Source organism: Bison bison, unplaced genomic scaffold, assembly GCF_000754665.1.
Source record: "Bison bison bison isolate TAMUID 2011002044 unplaced genomic scaffold, Bison_UMD1.0 scf7180017864035, whole genome shotgun sequence".
Taxonomy (NCBI): domain Eukaryota; kingdom Metazoa; phylum Chordata; class Mammalia; order Artiodactyla; family Bovidae; genus Bison; species Bison bison.
Genome location: NW_011494607.1, coordinates 9107682 through 9127083, shown reverse-complemented (window position 1 = coordinate 9127083; position 19402 = coordinate 9107682). Strand labels below are relative to the sequence as shown.

The following is a 19402-nucleotide window of genomic DNA, read 5'->3' as shown; positions in this document are numbered from 1 at the left end:
GCACTCATTTCACACACTAGTAAAGTAATGCTTAAAATTCTCCAAGCCAGGCTTCAGCAATATGTGAACCATGAACTTCCAGATGTTCAAGCTGGTTTTAGAAAAGGCAGAGGAACCAGAGATCAAATTGTCAACATCTGCTGAATCATCAAAAAAGCAAGAGAGTTCCAGAAAAAAACATCTATTTCTGCTTTATTGACTATGCCAAAGCCTTTGACTGTGTGGATCACAATAAACTGTGGAAAATTCTGAAAGAGATGGGAATACCAGACCACCTGACCTGACTCTTGAGAAACCTATATGCAGGTTAGGAAGCAACAGTTAGAACTGGACATGGAACAACAGACTGGTTCCAAATAGGAAAAGGAGTACATCAAGGTTGTATATTGTCACCCTGCTTATTTAACTTATATGCAGAGTACATCATGAGAAACACTGGGCTGGAAGAAGCACAAGCTGGAATCAAGATTGCCGGGAGAAATATCAATAACCTCAGATATGCAGATGACACCACCCTGATGGCAGAAAGTGAAGAGGAACTCAAAAGCCTCTTGATGAAAGTGAAAGAGGAGAGTGAAAAAGATGGCTTAAAACCAACTTCAGAAAACTAAGATCATGGCATCTGGTCCCATCACTTCATGGCAAATAGATGGGAAAACAATGGAAACTGAGAGACTTTATTTTTGGGGCTCCAAAATCATTGCAGAGGGTGACTGCAGCCATGAAATTAAAAGATGCTTGCTCCTTGGAAGAAAAGTTATGACCAACCTAGACAGCACATTAAAAAGCAGGGGCAATACTTTGCCGACAAAGGTCTGTCTAGTCAAAGCTATGGTTTTCCCAGTAGTCATGTGTGGATGTAAGATTGGACCATAAAGAAAGCTGAGCGGTGAGGAATTGATGCTTTTGAACTATGGAGAAGTTGGAGAAGACTCTTGAGAGTCCCTTGGACTGCAAGGAGATCAAACCAGTCCATCCTAAAGGAAATCAGTCCTGACTACTCATTAGAAGGACTGATGCTGAAGCTGAAACTCCAACACTTTGGCCACCTGATGCAAAGAACTAACTCATTGGAAAAGCCCCTGATGCTAGGAAGGATTGAAGGCAGGAGGAAAAGGCGACGGCAGAGGATGAGATGGCTGGATGGCATCACCAACTTGATGGACATGAGTTTGAGTAAGCTCTGGGAATTGGTGATGGACAGGGAAGCTTGGCATGCTGCAGTCCATGGGGTTGCAAAAAGTCAGACATGATTGAGTGACTGAACAGACTGATACATATGTGTATGTCTGAATCACTTTGCTGTACATCTGAACATTGTAAATTAATTATTCTTCGATTTAAAAAACTGTTCATTTTTCTCCATTTCCTTTCTTGTTACATTTTTAAATTTTTAATTAGGAGATAATTACTTAACAATATTGTGGTGGTTTTTGCCATACATCAACATGAGTCGGCCACAGGTATACATATGTCCTTTCCCTCTTGAACTCCTTTCTCACCTCCTCCCTATCCCAGCCCTCTAGGTTGTCACAGAGCACTGGCTTTGGGTTCCCTGAGTCTTACATCAAACCTCCACTGGTTGTCTGTTTTACAAATGGTAACATATATGTTTCGGTGCTGTCCTCTCCAATCATCGCACCCTCCCATTCCCCCACTGTGTCCAAAAGTCTGTTCTTTATGTCCGTGTCTCCTGTGCTGCCCTGCAGATAGGATTGTCAGTGCTATCTTTCTAGATTCCTTATATGTGTGTTAATATACAATGTTTTTCTTTCTCTTTCTGATTTACTTCACTCTGTGTAATAGGCTCTGGGTTCATCCACCTGATTAGAACTGACTCGAATGCGTTTCTCTGTATAGTTGAGCAATTCTCCACTGTATATATGTAACATAACTTCCTTCCCTATCCACTCATCTGTCAATGGACGTCTAGGTTGCTTCCATGTCCTAGCTACTGGAAATAGCGCTGCAGTGAACATTAGGGTACAGTGTGTCTTTTCAATTATGGTTTCCTCCGGGTATATGCCCAGTAGTGGGATTTCTGGGTCATATGGCAGTTTATTCCTAGTTTTTTTTTAAGGAATCTCCATACTGTTTTCCATAGTGGGTGAATCAATTTGTATCCACACCAACAGTGTAAGAAGGTTCTCTCTTCTCCATACCCTCTCCAGCACTTATTGTTTGTAGGCTTTTTGATGATGGCCATTCTAACCAGTGTGAGATGACACCTTATTGTTTTGGTTTGCATTATAGCTCAGTTGGTAAAGAATCTGCCTGCAATGCAGGAGACCTGGATTCGATTCCTGGGTCAGGAAGATCCCTCGCAGAAGGAAATGGCAACCCAGTCCAGTATTCTTGCCTGGAGAATCCCATGGACAGAGGATCCTGACAGGCTACAGTCCATGGGGTTGCAAGAGTTGAACATGACTTAGTGACTCAACCACCAATAATGAGTGATGTTGAGCATCTTTTCATATGTTTGTTAGCCATCTGTATGTCTTCTTTGGAGAAATGTCTGTTTAGGTCTTCTGCCCACTTTTTGACTGGGTTGTTTATTTTTCTGGTATTGAGCTGCATGAGCGTCTTGTATATTTTTCCTAACACCATACATGAAAACAAACTCAAAATGGATTAAAGACCTAAATGTAAGACCAGAAACTTAAAACTCTTAGATGAAAATATAGGCAGAACACTCTCTCACATAAATCAGAGCAAGATCCTCTATGACCCATGTCCTAGAGTAATGGAAATAAAAGCAAAAATACCAAATGAGACCTAATTAAACTTAAAAGCTTTCGCACAATGAAGGAAACCATAAGAAAGGTGATAAGACAACCCTCAGCATGGGAGAAAATAATAGCAAACAAACCAACTGACAAAGAATTAATCTGCAAAATATATAATCAGCCCATGTAGCTTAATACCAGAGAAAAAAATGAAAAAAAAAATAGGATAAGCTGTCGTCAGTCTGGGAATGAAAAGTGGTTGGAAACAGTTGGCATGTTGAGAGAGAAGAGCTAATTTTATTGGCCACATACTGCATACTGAATGAGTGAATTAATGAACAGACACACACGTGGAATGTTTTCATCCTCATGAGCCTACAGGGTAGGTGTTCTTTATCATACCCTTTTTGTATAAATCAGAAGAATGAGGCACAAAAAAGTTAGGTGCTGGTGGAGGTTGGGCCAGAAATGAGTGGCAGAATCAGGATTCCAAGCAGGCAGGCTGGCTGTCCTCGGCCATTGCACTGTCCTGCTTCTATTAACCCTGCTGATACAGCACTTAGTGCGTGCTTACTGTATACTCCAGGAATTGCTCCAAGCACTTTGTTTGTCCTTTAGCTTGCTTGCTCCTCATGACAACTGGATTACAGATGAGGGATCCTCACAGAAAGCTTCTGGTCAGTATGCAGATGCTGGCAGACTGGCTCCAGAGCCTGGCTGGCCACTTCTACACCCACTGTCTCTGATGATTCAGGAGGGTTCGGATTTGTATGAAACATGCAAAAGGTTTCAAAGAGAGAAAACTGGGAAAGCCTGTCGTAGAAGGTGGACTGTTCAAAGCTCATCCTTCGAACAAGCATTGATGGGATGGAATCTTTTGGAAACTTTGTTAAATGAGAATCAGTACAAGCCTCCCCCCATCTGCCAGATGCCTTCTCTTGGCATGAGGGAGAAATATATCAGGGTTAAGTGCCCAGCAGAGCAGACACTCTTGATATTAATAATATAATCATGTGTACCACCGTAATCATGTGTAGAATTAGTCAAATGGTGGTGAGGATTGTTCCTGATGCTAACAGAGTACTTTCTGCTTCTCAGAAAGCTCTCAAGTCTGCTGCCCAATTCACGGTCATTATGGATGTTAGAGAGAGAAGGCTGCAGTGACATCATGGTCAAAGTTGCCAGAAAACACCAGATCCCACACATTATTGCATCATTTTCTCACAGGCCATGGATGGAAATCAGGCAAATTGGGCTTTCCTCAGGTTTAATTAAGCAGGAGAATCTAGCAAACAAAGATATACCTCACTCTTCATACAGTTTGTGTTTGCCTCAATATAAGAAACTCTCATTCTGTGCAGAACTACAAATTTTTTATAATGTACAAAGAAATTCATTTTCCTTTCATAACCATAGTTTCCATTTGTGGAGTGTTTACTGTAAAACAAAGACCATCTTAAATATCTTATTGAACTAGTTGAATAGCTCCTTATAGTCAGTTGCTGAGTAGTGTCCATCTCTTTGTGACTCCGTGGACTATAGCCTGCCAGGCTTCTCTGTCCATGGAATTGTCCAGGCAAGAATACTGGAGTGGGTTGCCATTTCCTTCTGCAGGGGATCTTCCCAAACCAGGAATCAAACCTGGGTCTCCTGCATTGCAGGTGGATTCTTTACTGTCTGAGCCACCAGGGAAGCTCAAATATCTTATTGCTTCATCTCATTTAATCTTCACATAGTCATTTTGCAGATGAAAAAGCCAAGGATTACGGAGTCTGATTGGGTACATTAATTAATGTACCCAATGTCCCAAAGCCAAGAGGTGGGAGAGCAGAAACTGAAATGGAGGGCCCTCTGTCTAGAGTTGGAAGGAGAAATAGGAATCAGGTACACTGTAGAATCAAGAAAGCACTGAGACAGAAAAATACTGTCTGCTATCATTTATACATAGAATCTAAAAAATACAACAGCCTGGTGGGCTGCAGTCCATGCGGTCGCTAAGAATCGGACACGACTGAGCGACTTCACTTTCACTTTTCACTTTCATGCATTGGAGAAGGAACTGGCAACCCACTCCAGTTTTCTTGCCTGGAGAATCCCAGGGACAGGGGATTCTGGTGGGCTGCCGTCTATGGGGTCGCACAGAGTCGGACACGACTGAAGCAACTTAGCAGCAGCAGCAGTGACTATAACAAAAAAGAAGCAGGCTCACAGATACAGAGAACAAGCTCTAGTGGTTACCAGTAGGGAAGGAAGGGGCAATAGGAATAGCGAAGTAAGTGATCCAAGCTACTAGGTATAAAATAAGCTACCAAGATATATTGTACAACACAGGGAATATCGCCAATATTTTATAATAACTATGAATGAAGTATAACCTCTAAAAATCATGAATCACTGTATTGTACATCCATAATTTATATAATATCGTACATCAACTATACTTCTATTTTAAAGAGAGAGAGAGAGAGAACTTACCCAGAACCCAAAACAAAAAGGAAGGGAAAGAAAGTACTGAATAGTCTCTTCCTGCCTGGTACTTCTAAACGCTTCTGGATGCTTCTCTGGTACCGTCTGGTCATACCTCTTCCTTTCCATCTGGAGAGAGGGTATTTTCTCCACCGTGGCAGTGCAAATCTGACTTTTTACAATGAGTGAGTCAGAACAAAATCTCTTCCTAACAGACTCTGCTGTATCTGAGGCATATCTTTCTCATCATGCTGAGAAGCTGCAAGGACAGGACAGGCACTTAGAGGGCTCCAAGCGCATCCGTTCCCCTGTCTCTCTTCACTGACCTCCTGCCATTCCCGCATCCTCCCAGGAGAGCGTTTCACCTGTGTGTTCATATTCCAGCTCCGTTTGATCTTCTTGGTAACAGATGGTCCAAGTGCTTTTATTACCTGATGTGGGATTTAACAGACTGCCAAGCAATGGTCTTAGCTTCATGGTTTTAATCATTTTGAAATGGAAAAACAGGAGTGAGGGTGCCCGGGCTTCAGTGGAAAATCCACGGACCATTTCCAAAGCGTCTCCCAAAAGGACCCTCAAACCAGATGACTCCTGTGCCTTGATGCCTTGATTGGGCGCTGCTGCCATGGGTGCCGAGTTTTGTTTTTAGTTACCAGCTGAATCATCTTGCAACCTGAAATTCATCCATGCCAGCCTGCACCTCTGCAAAATCGACAATATTTCAGAACAGAATCACATTGTCCAAAAGACCCAAGTGCATGAAAGAAGCAAGTTTCCTCTTATTCAGAACCTTTTCTGTGAAAGCTCTCTTTCTGCCAAGCCACAGAAACTCAGTTCTGTTTTCTTTCCCACCTGTAAATAGCATACCCTCTCAGGAAGCGGAACAGCCATTGCTAGAGATCACAGGGATGAACAGCCACATAACTGTAGATGTTCTTTATGTACAGGCAGACTTTTCTGTCAAAAGTGCATCTGGAGGTGAGCCTGCCCCCACTCCCTGCCCCGAGAAAGAGTAAGGTTTGATGATTCCTTCTCTAGCTAACACTGTCCTTCCTGATCAGATGATTTTACCTTTGGCAACTTACACGTTTTAGCACCTATAAGCAGTAACTAGCCCAGAAAACTAGCCCAGGAAACAATGGCTTTATTAACATGGTTTCTTCACATCGATAACCAAGCCCAGCGTTGTCACGATCTGGTGAGTAAATTTCTGAAATGAATGACACAGTTATCTATTGAAATGAATTCAAGGAGCAAAATTTTTAAATGATGACACTTAAATATTCTTTTTTCCTTTTCTGCCCCCTCTCTCTCTCTCCTTCCTCCTCCCTTCTTTCCTTCCCTCCCTCTCTTTCCCTTTTCTTTCTGCCACCCCCTTAATCAGATTTGAAGTCCACTAATTACTGAGTTCAGTTTTTTGACAGTCTGAGATCTGACAGTAATGCTAAAGTTGGAATTAGACAGAATCGCAGGCTCCCTTTGTTTCTGCATTTGACTATCAGTTGTCTTTTCTTAGTCTTTGATTCTCTGTTGTGAGTTTTGACTTGGTGCTTCTCTAAGACAGAATAATTTATGTCAAGTTCTGGGAACTCCCCTCCTACCCGATGGAGAAGTTTTAGAAGTGGGGGGGGGGATACACGCCCCGTGTCGAACTGTGCACTGGGTACAAATCTGCAGCACCTTCTATTAAAACGTAAAATGATCCGTTGAGTCATCCTCTCTCTGGTTTGACTCAGATGCTTTATGGTGCACTTTGCATGTCATTTCTCTGTAATGATTTCCCCATGGAGAAGGGCGTCTGATAGAATCCAGGCAGACTGAAGATTGCTCTGAGTCAAATGGATCTTTTATTCTTTGAGTATTAACCCTTATCTCTCAGTTTCCCATTCTTGCTTTTTCCCTGAAGGAACCTTAATGAAGTAAATAGGTTCTACCACCCTCATTTAGCCTCCTAATCACTGCTCATAATTTCTTCTCACATTAGCAGCGTGAGGCTCTAGGGTCATATTTCTCTGGCTGGAAGGGAACACCGGGAGAGAACAATTCACACAGATGCCCTGATAGAGAAAAATGGGAGACGGGAAATGACTTCTTTCTGTCCTCTAACTCCTAATGTGCAAGAAGCAAATGCTAATAGGAAGCAGAGATTGATGTATGAGAAATGAATATAAATGGAGAACACGGATACAAAGAAGTAGGAACGGAGACAAACTGGAAGTGACAAGATAGCCACGGGTAGGAATGGATCTACCCCAGTGGAATAAATGGGGGCTTCAGCTATACCCTTAGCTGGGAGCTGGCCACAAAAGAACCAAAAGCAGACGTCAAAATATAGAAAAGACGAGCAGAGGAGATGATGGCAGAGTCGCATATTTCCAGTCTCTCCATTCCTAATTCCACACTTCCTCCCTGCCCACGCTCCTCCCTTACCCCCACCCCACCATCACCCAAACCCTACTGACGATAATTGTTTATCATGTTTTAATCTGGAATATAATTGCTTTACAGTGTTGTATTAGTTTCTGTTGTACAACAGTGTGAATCAGCCATATATATACATGTATCCATTCCCTCTTTAAGCCTCCCTGCAAGCCCCCACATCCCACCCCTCTAGGTTATCACAGAGCATCAAACTCAGCTCCCAATGCTAGACAGCGGCTTCCACTAGCTATCTGTTTTACACATGATAGTGTATATAGTGGGTTTCCCTGGTGGCTCAGAAGGTAAATAATCTGCCTGCAATGCAGGAGACGTGGTTTGATCCCTGGGTCGGAAAGATCCCCTGGAAAAGGGAATGGCACCCACTCCAGTATTCTTGCCTGGAGAATATGTCAGGGCTACTTTCTCAATTTGTCCCACTCTCTACTTGCCTTACCCCTTTGGGTCCATGTGTCCATTCTCTGTGTCTGTGTCTCCATTCCTGCCCTGAAAATAGGTTCATCAGTACCGCTTTTCTAGATTGCACATATATATGTTATTGTATGATATTTGTTTTTCTCCTTCTGACTTACTTGACTCTGTATGACAGAATTGTGTATCTTGAACAGTCTGGCATGGAATCCCTTTCCCCCATTGATTTCAAACCATGTAATTCCTTCATCTGCTTTTAGAAATGACAGTATATGTCCTATGTGATTGCTAAATCCAAATCATAACCTCTTCCTGGCTCCCGAACAGCCTGACATCACTGTTGTGTCACCTGACATCACTGGGTGGGGATTCTGATAGGAGGAGCTGATGGACACCCAACTTGATTCGAAAGCTACAGTTTCTGAGAATCCATCCTGCACACCACAACCCTCTTTGAGGGGAGCGGAATGAGAAGAGAGCAAGGTGTGGAACCATTGTTCAGTCCCAGTGGGCACTGCATCCCATTGATATGAACCAATTGGCCCTTGATTCATCCTGCCTTTGGGTTGGTTGACTTTTTTTAAGGAGAAAAAGTTCGGATTGTTTTGGGGAAAGTCTTCCTTTCTTGTTCATCTTTCCCAAAAGTTTTGTGGTGATATTTCTCCATTCCAATCAGCTATGTTATTTTGAGCATCTCTAACTTCAAAAAAAAAAAAAAGATTTTTCAAGACTGTACTTAGAAAAGCTCACATTTCAAGTTTTTCTTAAACTTTCTATACTTTCACAGAACCATTGAAATTAAAACTAGAAATACCTTGCAGGTCACCTAGTCCATTTCCTCATTTTATAGATAAGGAAGTGGAAGTGCATTGAAGTGATTGGGTTTTCACAGAGAGAAGATGAAACATGAGATCTCTGAAAAGAGGCTTGTTTGGAAATAAGCCTGTTCTCAGATGTCTCACCACCTCCTGAAGGACCTTGTCCCTGTATTCTGCCCATTTTTGAAGATTCTTATTTAAAATGTCCAGCTAGATTTGATTGCCTTTAAGGTCCCTTCAGACCTTAAATTGTAGGTTGTAAGATGTGGGAGGGATTTGAGGGCAGGAGGAGAAGGGGACGACAGAGGATGAGATGGCTGGATGGCATCACCGACTCGATGGACATGAGTTTGAGTGAACTCCGGGAGTTGGTGATGGACAGGGAGGCCTGGCGTACCTGTGATTCATGGGGTCGCAAGGAGTTGGACACGACTGAGCGACTGAACTGAACTGAAGATGTGGGTATGTATTTTTCTTTAAAACCCAAAGTCCACCCCAGGACCTTTGTAGTTAAGTCACTGAACCTGAGGCAGGGAACTTGAGCTGTAAACTCGTTCCTAAAATCTTCCATTTAGAACGGGAGGGCTCAGTGGTGAAGAGTCTGCCTGCAATGCAAAAGATGCTGGTTAGATCCCTGGGTCAGGAAGATCCCCTGGAGTAGAAAATGGCAACCCATCCCAAAATTCCATGGACAGAGGAGCCTGGTGGGCTCCATTCCATGGAGTTTCAAAGAGTTGGATACAACTGAGTGTCTGAGGACACAATCATAGGATTTTTTACTGATAAAATACAATGTAGAAAAAGAAAAGTGCATAAGCAAATGTGTAATTCAATAACAAGCAAACAAATATCTGCCTATCATTGATGTCAAGAAATAAAACTTTGTGACAGCACCCCTGAGACCTTCCCAGTACCACTTTCCAATAAGTCTTTCCCTTCTGTGTCTTTTTCTTTTTTCTGTTTTTATTTTTTGGCCCTGTTACATTGCATGTGGGATCTTAGTTCCCAGACCAGGGATTGAACCAGTGCTCCCTGAATTGAGAGCGTGGAGTCTTAACCACTGGCCCACCAGGCAAGTCCTGAGTCCTCTTTGTAATTTCACCACCTATGTGTGTATCCATAGATACTGAAGTTTTATCTGTTTTTGAACTTGATGTCCATGGAATCCAACCATGTTGTTACTTTGTGCCTTGCTTTTCTAGCTGAGTAATTAGGTCTGTGAGATTTGTCCATTTTGCATATGACTCTAATTTACTCTATATTCTTCCATTAAAACAATATATGCATATACCTCAGTGTGTCTATTCATTCTGCCACCAGCTGACATTGCGTTGTTTCCAGTCAGAAGCTGAACAGCCCTGCTCTGACCACTCTTGTCCAGAGTTCTGCTACAGACATGCAGAAGCATCACTTTGTGTAGTCTGAGAACAGAATTACTGAATGACAATCTTCATTAGATAATGCCAAAGTGTTTCCCAAAGAATCTGAACCAATGGTCAGTGTGTGAGTCCCTGTGGCTTTATATCTTCACAAACACTTTATTTATCTAATTGTCTAATTCTTTCCAGTATTGTGGATATATAGTAAATCTTTAATTCTTTATTGCCTTTAAATGATTACATACTACCTGCTGCCAACATTCTAGTATTTCTTCTAGCTCAGCCTCTGTATCATACTGTGCCTCTACAAATAGTTTACTTTTTTTTTTTTTAATGAAGCCATAGCATGAATGTACTTTAGTTTTTGTTTGTGTTTGGCCACACCACTCAGCATGCGAGATCTTAGTTCCCGGGCCAGCGATGGTACCCACACTCCCTGCAGTGAAAGTGCAGTCTTAACCTCTGGACTGCCAAGGAAGGCCTCCAGTTTACTCTTGAAAATGGAAATGCTAGTCATTGTCACTAATATTATGTTACCCGATAGTTTGAAAGTTTCGATTCTTTTTTATTTGCCTCTGTTAGCATAAGAAGTAAAACAACAACATCAACAGCTAAAATTACCCTTGAAATTGGGGCCTGTTATGATGGTTCCTAATTTTTTTCAACTGCACAGTAAAAACCATTGTCACAAACTGTATCAGTAAATTGAACTTCCTCCTGAAAGGTCAAGGAAAATGGAAGTTTATGTTGAAGTAGGAGAACCATTCAGAGCTATTAAGGATTTGATGATATAATTCTAAGTGCTTCCTCCTAATAACGGCCTTAAATTTCAGTTCCCTAGCCACTAACTAGTACACACGCAGATGGAGTGTTTGAGTAAATAAAGAACATGGAAAGTTTTAGTGCTCCATGTCAGGCCCTCAATTTAGCTATCTAAAGGCATTAGAGACATTAAGTGACAGGCACTGCAGTTTTCCATTAGAAAATGCCAAAATTGAATTGCTTTCCACTTTAAGTAAGAAGTTTGAGTCCTGATGCGATTGAAAAGTGTTTCCAATCCCAAAGTAATAACTTCGTAATTTTAATGGCACAGTGCACTCTAAAACTTCTATAGACTTGATAACTTTCTTTTATATAAACTAACCCTTACAGTTCTGTAGTAAGTGACTTTTAAAGAATGCTTCATAAGAGCAGAAATTTACTCAGCAAATACTAAATAATTTAGTGTTTGATTCACAGAAGTGTTTACTTAATGCACTGTTTCTAGGAGAAGTGTGGTTGGAATTTCAAGTGAAATGGTTTGTAATTTGGTCTTTTTCATTACCTGCAAGGCGTATTCATGTCTTCTCTTATGAAACATTGTAAACATGACACATTATCTGAAAAACTCAACGGTCCACTTTTTTGTGAATTGCACCTTTTCAGGTTTCCCATTGTAGTTCTTTTTCTTTTCTTGGCTTTTCGATGTAGACTTTTACCTTCAGAACTAAGTGTTAGACGTTTTAATTTCTGAATATGACCCAATAGTGAGTGAAGAGTGAACGAGGGAGTTAACAAGTGAGTCTGTATTCATTAACACTTCATCTTTGAATGATAAGAGTTGTGGTCTGTGTAGCTTTTTGAGAGGATGAGCATACTCTGATAAAATTATACTAATTATCTCTTACTGCCAAACCATATGATAAGATGATTGGGGTATATGTGTGTGTACTTGTGCAGCTGGGGGGTTTTTTGGCCTACAAAAAGAAGAATGAGATCCAGCCAAAACCCAAATCAGAACCTTTGGAAAGCTTCCTTACAATCTGATTTCAGCTAATGTCTGCACACTTTAACACATTGTCTAATGCTTAGTGTAAAGACTGGCTGTCAGATTCCTATATGCTATTCTGGGCTGTTACTCACTACAAAGTACTTCATTCTTAGATCCCATGGGTCCTGCTACAGATTTCAGGATTTGCTGCATTAGGGGGAAAAAATGTGTTTTTACATTAGTATGGCAGGTAAAAAAAGAAAATAGACCATAATGCATTGATAGGAGAACCAGGTTTCTGGTTGGCATTGGTCAGTCCAAAACAGACAAATTAGACAGAATTCCTAGAAGAGCACCGATGGTAACTGGAGCATGGGAAAGGCTGACTGATTTCTAAAAGAAGAAGAGAAACAGCGTGTTCCATTATGCTTGAAGAGGGGCCAACAGGGAGGGGTATGATAAGCTCTGGTAGGGATGTAAAACCAAGAGGCACAGAGTGGGCTTGGCATGGCATTGGAAGGATTATCCAGGAATAATGTAATAAAGTCAAGAAAATCCTCAGACATATTAGAGTCTAGCAACAGCTTCATGGGAATGATAGATGTTTTTTCCTTTTTGTTATAGTCACTAGTATGTTGTATTTTTTTTTTTTTTTTTTTAGATTCCACATACAAGTGATATCAATACAGTATTTATTTGTCTTTCTCTGTCTGACTTATTTCACTTAGCACAATATCCTCCAATCCCATCTGTGTTACTGCAAATGGAAAATTTTCATTCTTTTTATGTCTGAATAGTATTCCATTGTGTGTCTGCATATGTATATACATACATATATATATGTGTGTGTGTATATATATATGTGTGTGTGTGTGTGTGTGTGTGTGTATTCTGGCCTGGAGAATTCCATGGACTGTATGGTCCATGGGGTCACAAAGAGTCAGAAATGACTGAGTGACTTTCACTTCACTTCACCCACATATATATCCTTTCTTTATCTTCTCTATTCATCTGTTGATTGACTCTTAGGTTGCTTCCATGTCTTGGCTATTGTAAGTAGTGCTGCTATGAACATTGGAGTGCATGTATCTTTTCAAATGAGGGTTTTCTCCAGGTATATGCCCAGGAGTAGGATTGCTGGATCATATGGTAGTTCTCTTTTTAGTTCTTCAGGGAACTTCCATACTGTTTTCCATAGTAGCTGCACCAATTTACATTCTCACCAATAGTGTAGAAGGGTTGCCTTTTCTCCACACCCTGTGCAGCATTTATTATTTGTAGACTCTTGTGTGTGTGTGCATGTGTTTGTTTTTAAATTTATTTTTAATTGGAGAATAATTGCTTTACAATGTTGTGTTGGTTTCTGATACATCAACATGAATCAACCATAGGTACACATATTATTTGTAGATTTTTTGTTGATGGACTTTCTGACTGTTGTGAGGTGATACCTCATTGTTTTGATTTGCATTTCTCTAATAATTAGTGATGTTGAACATCTTTTCCTGTGATTTTTGGCCATTAATATGTCTTCTTTGGAGAAATGTATATTTAGATCTGCTGATTTTTTGATTGGGTTATTTGCTTGTTGTTGTTTGATATTGAGTTGTGTGAGATTTTTATATATTTTGGATATTAACCCCTTGGCAGTCACATCATTTGCATATATTTTCTCCTATTCTGTAGGTTGTCTTTTTGTTTTGTTTTTTTATGGTTTCCTTTGCTGTGCAAAAACATTCAAGTCTAATTAGATCCCATTTGTTTATTTTTGTTTTTATTTCCTTTGCTTTATGAGACAGATCCAAAAACTATTGCTATAATTTATATCAAAGAGTGTTCTGCTTGTGTATTCTTCTAGGATTTTTATGTTCTTAAATTTGTGTCCTTAATCCATTTTATTTTTATATATGATGTGACATTAATTTTATAAAGAGTGACATTTTAATATCATTCTTTCTAGTTTCCCCAGCACCAGTTACTGAATGAAGAGACTGTCTTTTCTCCATTGTATATTCTTGCCTCCTTTATCATAGATTAATTGGCCATAAATGTGTGAGTTTATTTCTGAGCTCTTTATACTGTTCCATTGATCTATGTGTCTGTTTTTGTGCCAAGATCATACTGTTTTGATTACTTTAGCTTTTACTATAGTCTGAAGGAAGGGAGCATGATGCCTCCAGTTGTGTCCTTTCTCAAGATTGTTGTGGTAAGTCATAGTCTTTAGTGTTTCCATAAAATTTTTTAAATTATACTTTAGATCTGTGAAAAATCCCCTTGGTATTTTATAGGAATTGCATTGAATCTGTAGATTGCCTTGGGTAGTATGGTCATTTTAACAGTATTAATTATTCCAGTCCTAGAACACAGTATATCTTTCCAGCTGTTTCTGTCATCTTCTGTTTCTTCCGTCAGTACCTTTTAAAAAATACTTAGTTTATTTATCTATTTGGCTGTACTGAATCGTTAGTTGAGGCATGCGAACTCTTAGCTGCAACATGTGAGAGGTAGCTCCCTGGTCAGGGATCTAAGCCAGGCCCCCTGCATTGGGAGCGTGGAGTTAGCCCCTGGACCACCAGAGAAATCCTCCATCAGTATCTTACAGTTTTCCCACTACAGGTCTTTTTCCTCCTTGGGTAGGTTTATTCCTAGATATTTTTTTTATTTTTGATGCAATAGTAAATGAGATTGTTTACTTAATTTCTTGTTCTGATTTTTCATTGTTAGTGTACAGAAATGCAACAGGTTTCTGTATATTAATTTTGTATCCTGTAACTTTACTGTATTAATTGATGAGTTCTGGTGGTTTTCTGGTGGCATCTTTAGGGTTTTCTATGTATAGTATGTCATCTGCAGAAAGAGACCATCTTACACATGAACTAGAATCTGAGAATCCACGTGCTGCCTGGACTTCATCACTATTGATGACTGTTCCTGCCTGGTAGGTGAACCCTTGTCCAATCCCGCCATATAGCAGTCAGCCCCACTCAGACCTCAGTGGAACTCCACATTGGGTTCCCAGGTGGCATATTTGTTTAGTTTATATCCCCTTGCTCAGCCATGGTTCCTAGAACAAACCTCTGGGCTAAGATACATAGGACTCGAGGAGCTGGTGGCATCAGCTCCACATATTATGCTAAAATGTCCCTCTAGGTTTGAATTCTCCATTTCCTAACAGTAACTTCTCTTCAGGGGTCTTGTTCCCTCCATTTCGTCCAGGATACCATGGTCTAGCCTATCAGATCTTCCTCACTTGAAACCTGTGTGAGCAGAGGCTGGGTTTCTGGTTCCTTCTCTCCCAGCAGGCTTTTTTGTTTGTTTGTGTTTTATGTGTTATTTGTGTGGAAAGGATTATAAATCTATTGCAGTGCAGTATCCTATAACCGACTGTGTTAGTTGTGTACCTTGGCTAACTTTGTTGAACTTAAGAACAAATTGGACTTATGAACACGCTCTTGAAATGGAACTCATTTGTATGTAGGGAACTCACTGTTGATGTATTTCCAAATAATATATGCATCAAGGAAGAAATCAAAATGAAAATTAGAAAGTATTTTGAACTGAATGAAAATAAAAGCTCAACATTTCAAAATTTGTGAGGTGCTGCTAAAGTATCTATAGTGAAATGTATAGCTTTCATTAGAAAAGATGAAAGATCTCAGATCAATGAATTCAACTTCCACCTTAGGAGACTGGTAAAGAAGAGCAAATTAAACCCAAAGTAAGCACAAGAAAGGATATAATAATGAGAGCAGAATTCAGTATCATACAAAACAGAAAGTAATCAACTTAAGCAAAAGCTTGTTCTTTGAGAATATCAATAAAATTGATAAACCTTGAGCCAAAGTGATCAGGAAAAAAAAATAACACAAATTTCTAGTATATAGAGGGTGAGAGGTGCCATTGGTACAGATTTTACTGATATTAAAGGAAAATAAGGAAATATTATGTGTAACTTTCGGAGAAGGCAATGGCACCCCACTCCAGTACTCTTGCCTGGAAAAGCCCATGGACGGAGGAGCCTGGTAGGCTGCAGTCCATAGGGTCGCTAAGAGTTGGACATGACTGAGTGACTTCACATTCACTTTTCACTTTCATGCATTGGAGAAGGAAATGGCAACCCACTCCAGTGTTCTTGCCTGGAGAATCCCAGGGACGGGGGAGCCTGGTGGGCTGCCGTCTATGGGGTCACACAGAGTCGAACACGACTGAAGCGACTTAGCAGCAGCAGCAGCAGCATGTGTAACTTTATGCCAATAAATTTGACAATAGTTTTTAAATTGAATTTATAATTAAAACTCCAGGCCCTGAAAAGTCTATGGGAACTGATAAGCAAGTTATACAAAGCTGCAGGATACAACATGAATATGCAAAAATAATTTATATATCTATATACTCACAATGAAAAATCAGAAATGTAAGTTAAAAACAAAACCATTGCTAATTGTATTAAAAATATTAATATCTAGTTGTAAATCTGACAAAAGATGTGACATTGGTTTGTGCAAAGGGTTTTTAGATATGACACCAAAAGCATGCTCCATTAAAGAAAAAATTGCCCACTGGACTTCATCAAATGAAGACTTTCTGCTTTTTGAAAGACATTGATAAGAGAATAAAACGACAAGCTACAGACTTGGAGAAAACATTTGCAAATCACATACCTGATAGAGTTTTATTAAGAACTTTTATAAAGAATGTTCAAAACTCAGTAATAAGGAAACAACCCTGTATAAAATGGGCAAAGAATCTCTCCAGAGAAAAGGTATGAAAGTGAAAGTGTTAGTCACTTGGTCGTACCCGACTCTTTGCAACCTCATGAACTATAAGCCTACCAGGCTCCTCTGTCCATGGGATTCTCCAGGCACGAGTACTGGAGTGGCTGCCATTTCCTTCTCAAGAGGATCTTACTGACTCAGGGATCAAACTCAGGTCTCCTGCACTGCAAGCAGTACCATCTGAGCCACCAGGGAAGCCCCAACACATCACTCAACGTGGGACATGAACCCACGACTCTGAGATCAAATGCTCTACTGAGACAACGGATAGATGACAAATAAGCACATGAAAGATTCTCAATATCTTCAGTCACTGGAGAAAAGCAAACTGAAATCACTGAGAGATGCCACAGTGCACCTATTATAACTACCAAACTTAGAAAGGCTGACCATACCACATGGTGGCAAGGATGGAAAAGAAGTGAACGCTCATCCATTGCCATTGAAAATGTAAAATTGCATAGCCGCTTTAGAAAACAGGGGCTGTTTCTTTATAAGTTAGACTTACACATACCAAATGATCCATCAATTCTATCTCTAGGTGTTTACATGAGAGAAATGAAAGCTTACATTCATACAGAGATTTATACACTAATCCAAAGGAGCTTTATTTATAACAACCCAAAGCTGGAAATACCCAAATATCCATCAGTAGGTGAATGGAGGAGTAGGGAGAGATTGTTAAGGGATGTAAAGAGACTTGGTGGTGAAGAATATGTTGTGTATTGATTGCGATTATGGTTTCAAAACCCATGGATTTTGGTATTTGCGGGCAGTCTTGGAGTCAATTCCAGTGGATACCAAGGGACTGCTATTTTTGGAGAATACATTTTTGGACTTCCCAGGTGACACTAGTGGTAAGGAACCCACCTGCCAGTGCAGGAGACATAAGAGACCCAGGTTCCATCCCTGGGTTGGGAAGATCCCCTGGAGAAGGAAATGGCAACCCACTCCAATATTCTTGCCTGGAGAATCCCATGGACAGAGGAGCCTGGCGGGCTACAGTCCATAGGGTCGCAAAGAGTTGGACACAACTGAAGTGACTTAGTATTGTTTCACAGTTGTGAGTATCTTCCAGAATATGTCAAGATTGCATGCTCTAGACTATGCAATTTTATGGTGTGTTAAAAACTCTTTAAAAAATAAATAAGAAGGCCTTCTGCCTTCTCTGGCAGTCTTGTAGTTAAGACTCCACGCTTCCACTGCAGAGGACATGGGTTCAGTCCCTGGTCAAGGAACTAAGATCCCGAATGCCAGGCAATACCGCCAAAAAATTGTTTAAATTTTTTTTAATGAAATAAATACGAATAAAGCCAAAAAGAAAGTAAGACTCCCTATTGAAATTCATACTAGTGTAAACATTACTGGAAAACTGTTGCATACTAAGTCACTTCAGTCATGTCTGACTCTTGTGACCCCATGGACTGTAGCCTGCCAGGCTCTGCTGTCCATGGGATTTTCCAGGCAGGAATACTGGAGTGAGTTGCCATTTCCTACTCTAGGGGATCTTTCTGACCCCAGGGATCAAACCTACATCTCTTATGTCTCCTGCATTGGCTGGTGGGTTCTTTACCACTAGCCCGACTGTTAGGTAAATTAATTAGATTTTTTTAATTTGTCAGTGGACACTTTTTAAAGCAAAGAACCCCTTTGTAAAAGTAATCTTCACTGTTGAATATATCTTTTTTTTGACTGCTAATGTGATATACTGTATTTCCTTGAAGAGAGTGTACATCCAGTCTGCTGGAGTAATGATAGCACACTTCCACTTCTTTTCAAGAGCCTTTCATGACAGAAGTAGCATTATGGTAGCTGTGCTTTGTCTGAAGTGGTGGAGGCCAATTGCAATAGATAAGTGGCTACATCCACTCCATCATACACAGTCCGTTTAGTTCCCATGTTAAATTACGCATTGTGATTAGATGTTTAACCGCTTGGCGTCTTGGCCAAATTTCAGCCCAGAAACTTAAACACGTGCTTCATCAAGGCAGCATTGCCAATACTTCTGAATGATTCATTTCCTCTTAACACAAAGCTCAGTTAATACTTGCACTGGGACTGAGCATGTGTGAAAGTTCCCTTTCAGTCCACGAACAAAATCAAAACTACCAAGTTTTAAAGTGGGTATGTGTTTTGAGTGTTTGGGGTGTTCCATTAAAAGACCTGGCTTTGTTTCCATTGAGGTTTAAAAAGACGCAGTAAGGGGAAAGGAGAAAAGTCAGCCATAGAACACAACTTTCCAGATGTTTTATGAGTTCACGGTGCTGAGCCTAAGATGCTAACAGGCAGTTCTGCGCCTTTTAGCCTGGCTCCATCAGGGTAGTGGTTCACAGGAGGTCAGCATGCTTTCTCACCGTCTCTCTGACTCGGGGAGCCGCGATGACCCAAGCTGGCTTGCTCTCTTTCAGGGTGTGAACGGCATGTCTGTGGATGAGAAGCCTGACTCCCCCATGTATGTGTATGAGTCCACAGTCCACTGCGCCAACATCCTCCTGGGCCTCAATGACCAGCGCAAAAAGGATATTCTCTGTGACGTGACCCTGATCGTGGAAAGGAAGGAGTTCCGGGCCCACCGAGCTGTGCTGGCCGCATGCAGTGAATACTTCTGGCAGGCGCTGGTCGGACAGACGAAAAATGA

The 19402-nt window shown here is 40.7% G+C and overlaps 1 protein-coding gene across 5 annotated transcripts in view; it reads left to right on the top strand.

The window, feature by feature from the left end:
- The window catches only part of BACH2 (BTB and CNC homology 1, basic leucine zipper transcription factor 2), a 307416-nt gene that overhangs the window by 199479 nt on the left and 88535 nt on the right, over positions 1-19402 (top strand). For 4 of the 5 annotated variants that reach the window (XM_010834717.1, XM_010834719.1, XM_010834721.1 and 1 more), the window contains one exon: positions 19173-19398. In XM_010834717.1, coding sequence (XP_010833019.1) covers positions 19173-19398 — 226 coding nt within the window. Of the gene's footprint in view, positions 1-19172 lie in introns of all 5 variants that reach the window. The other variant, XM_010834718.1, reaches the window with a different exon arrangement.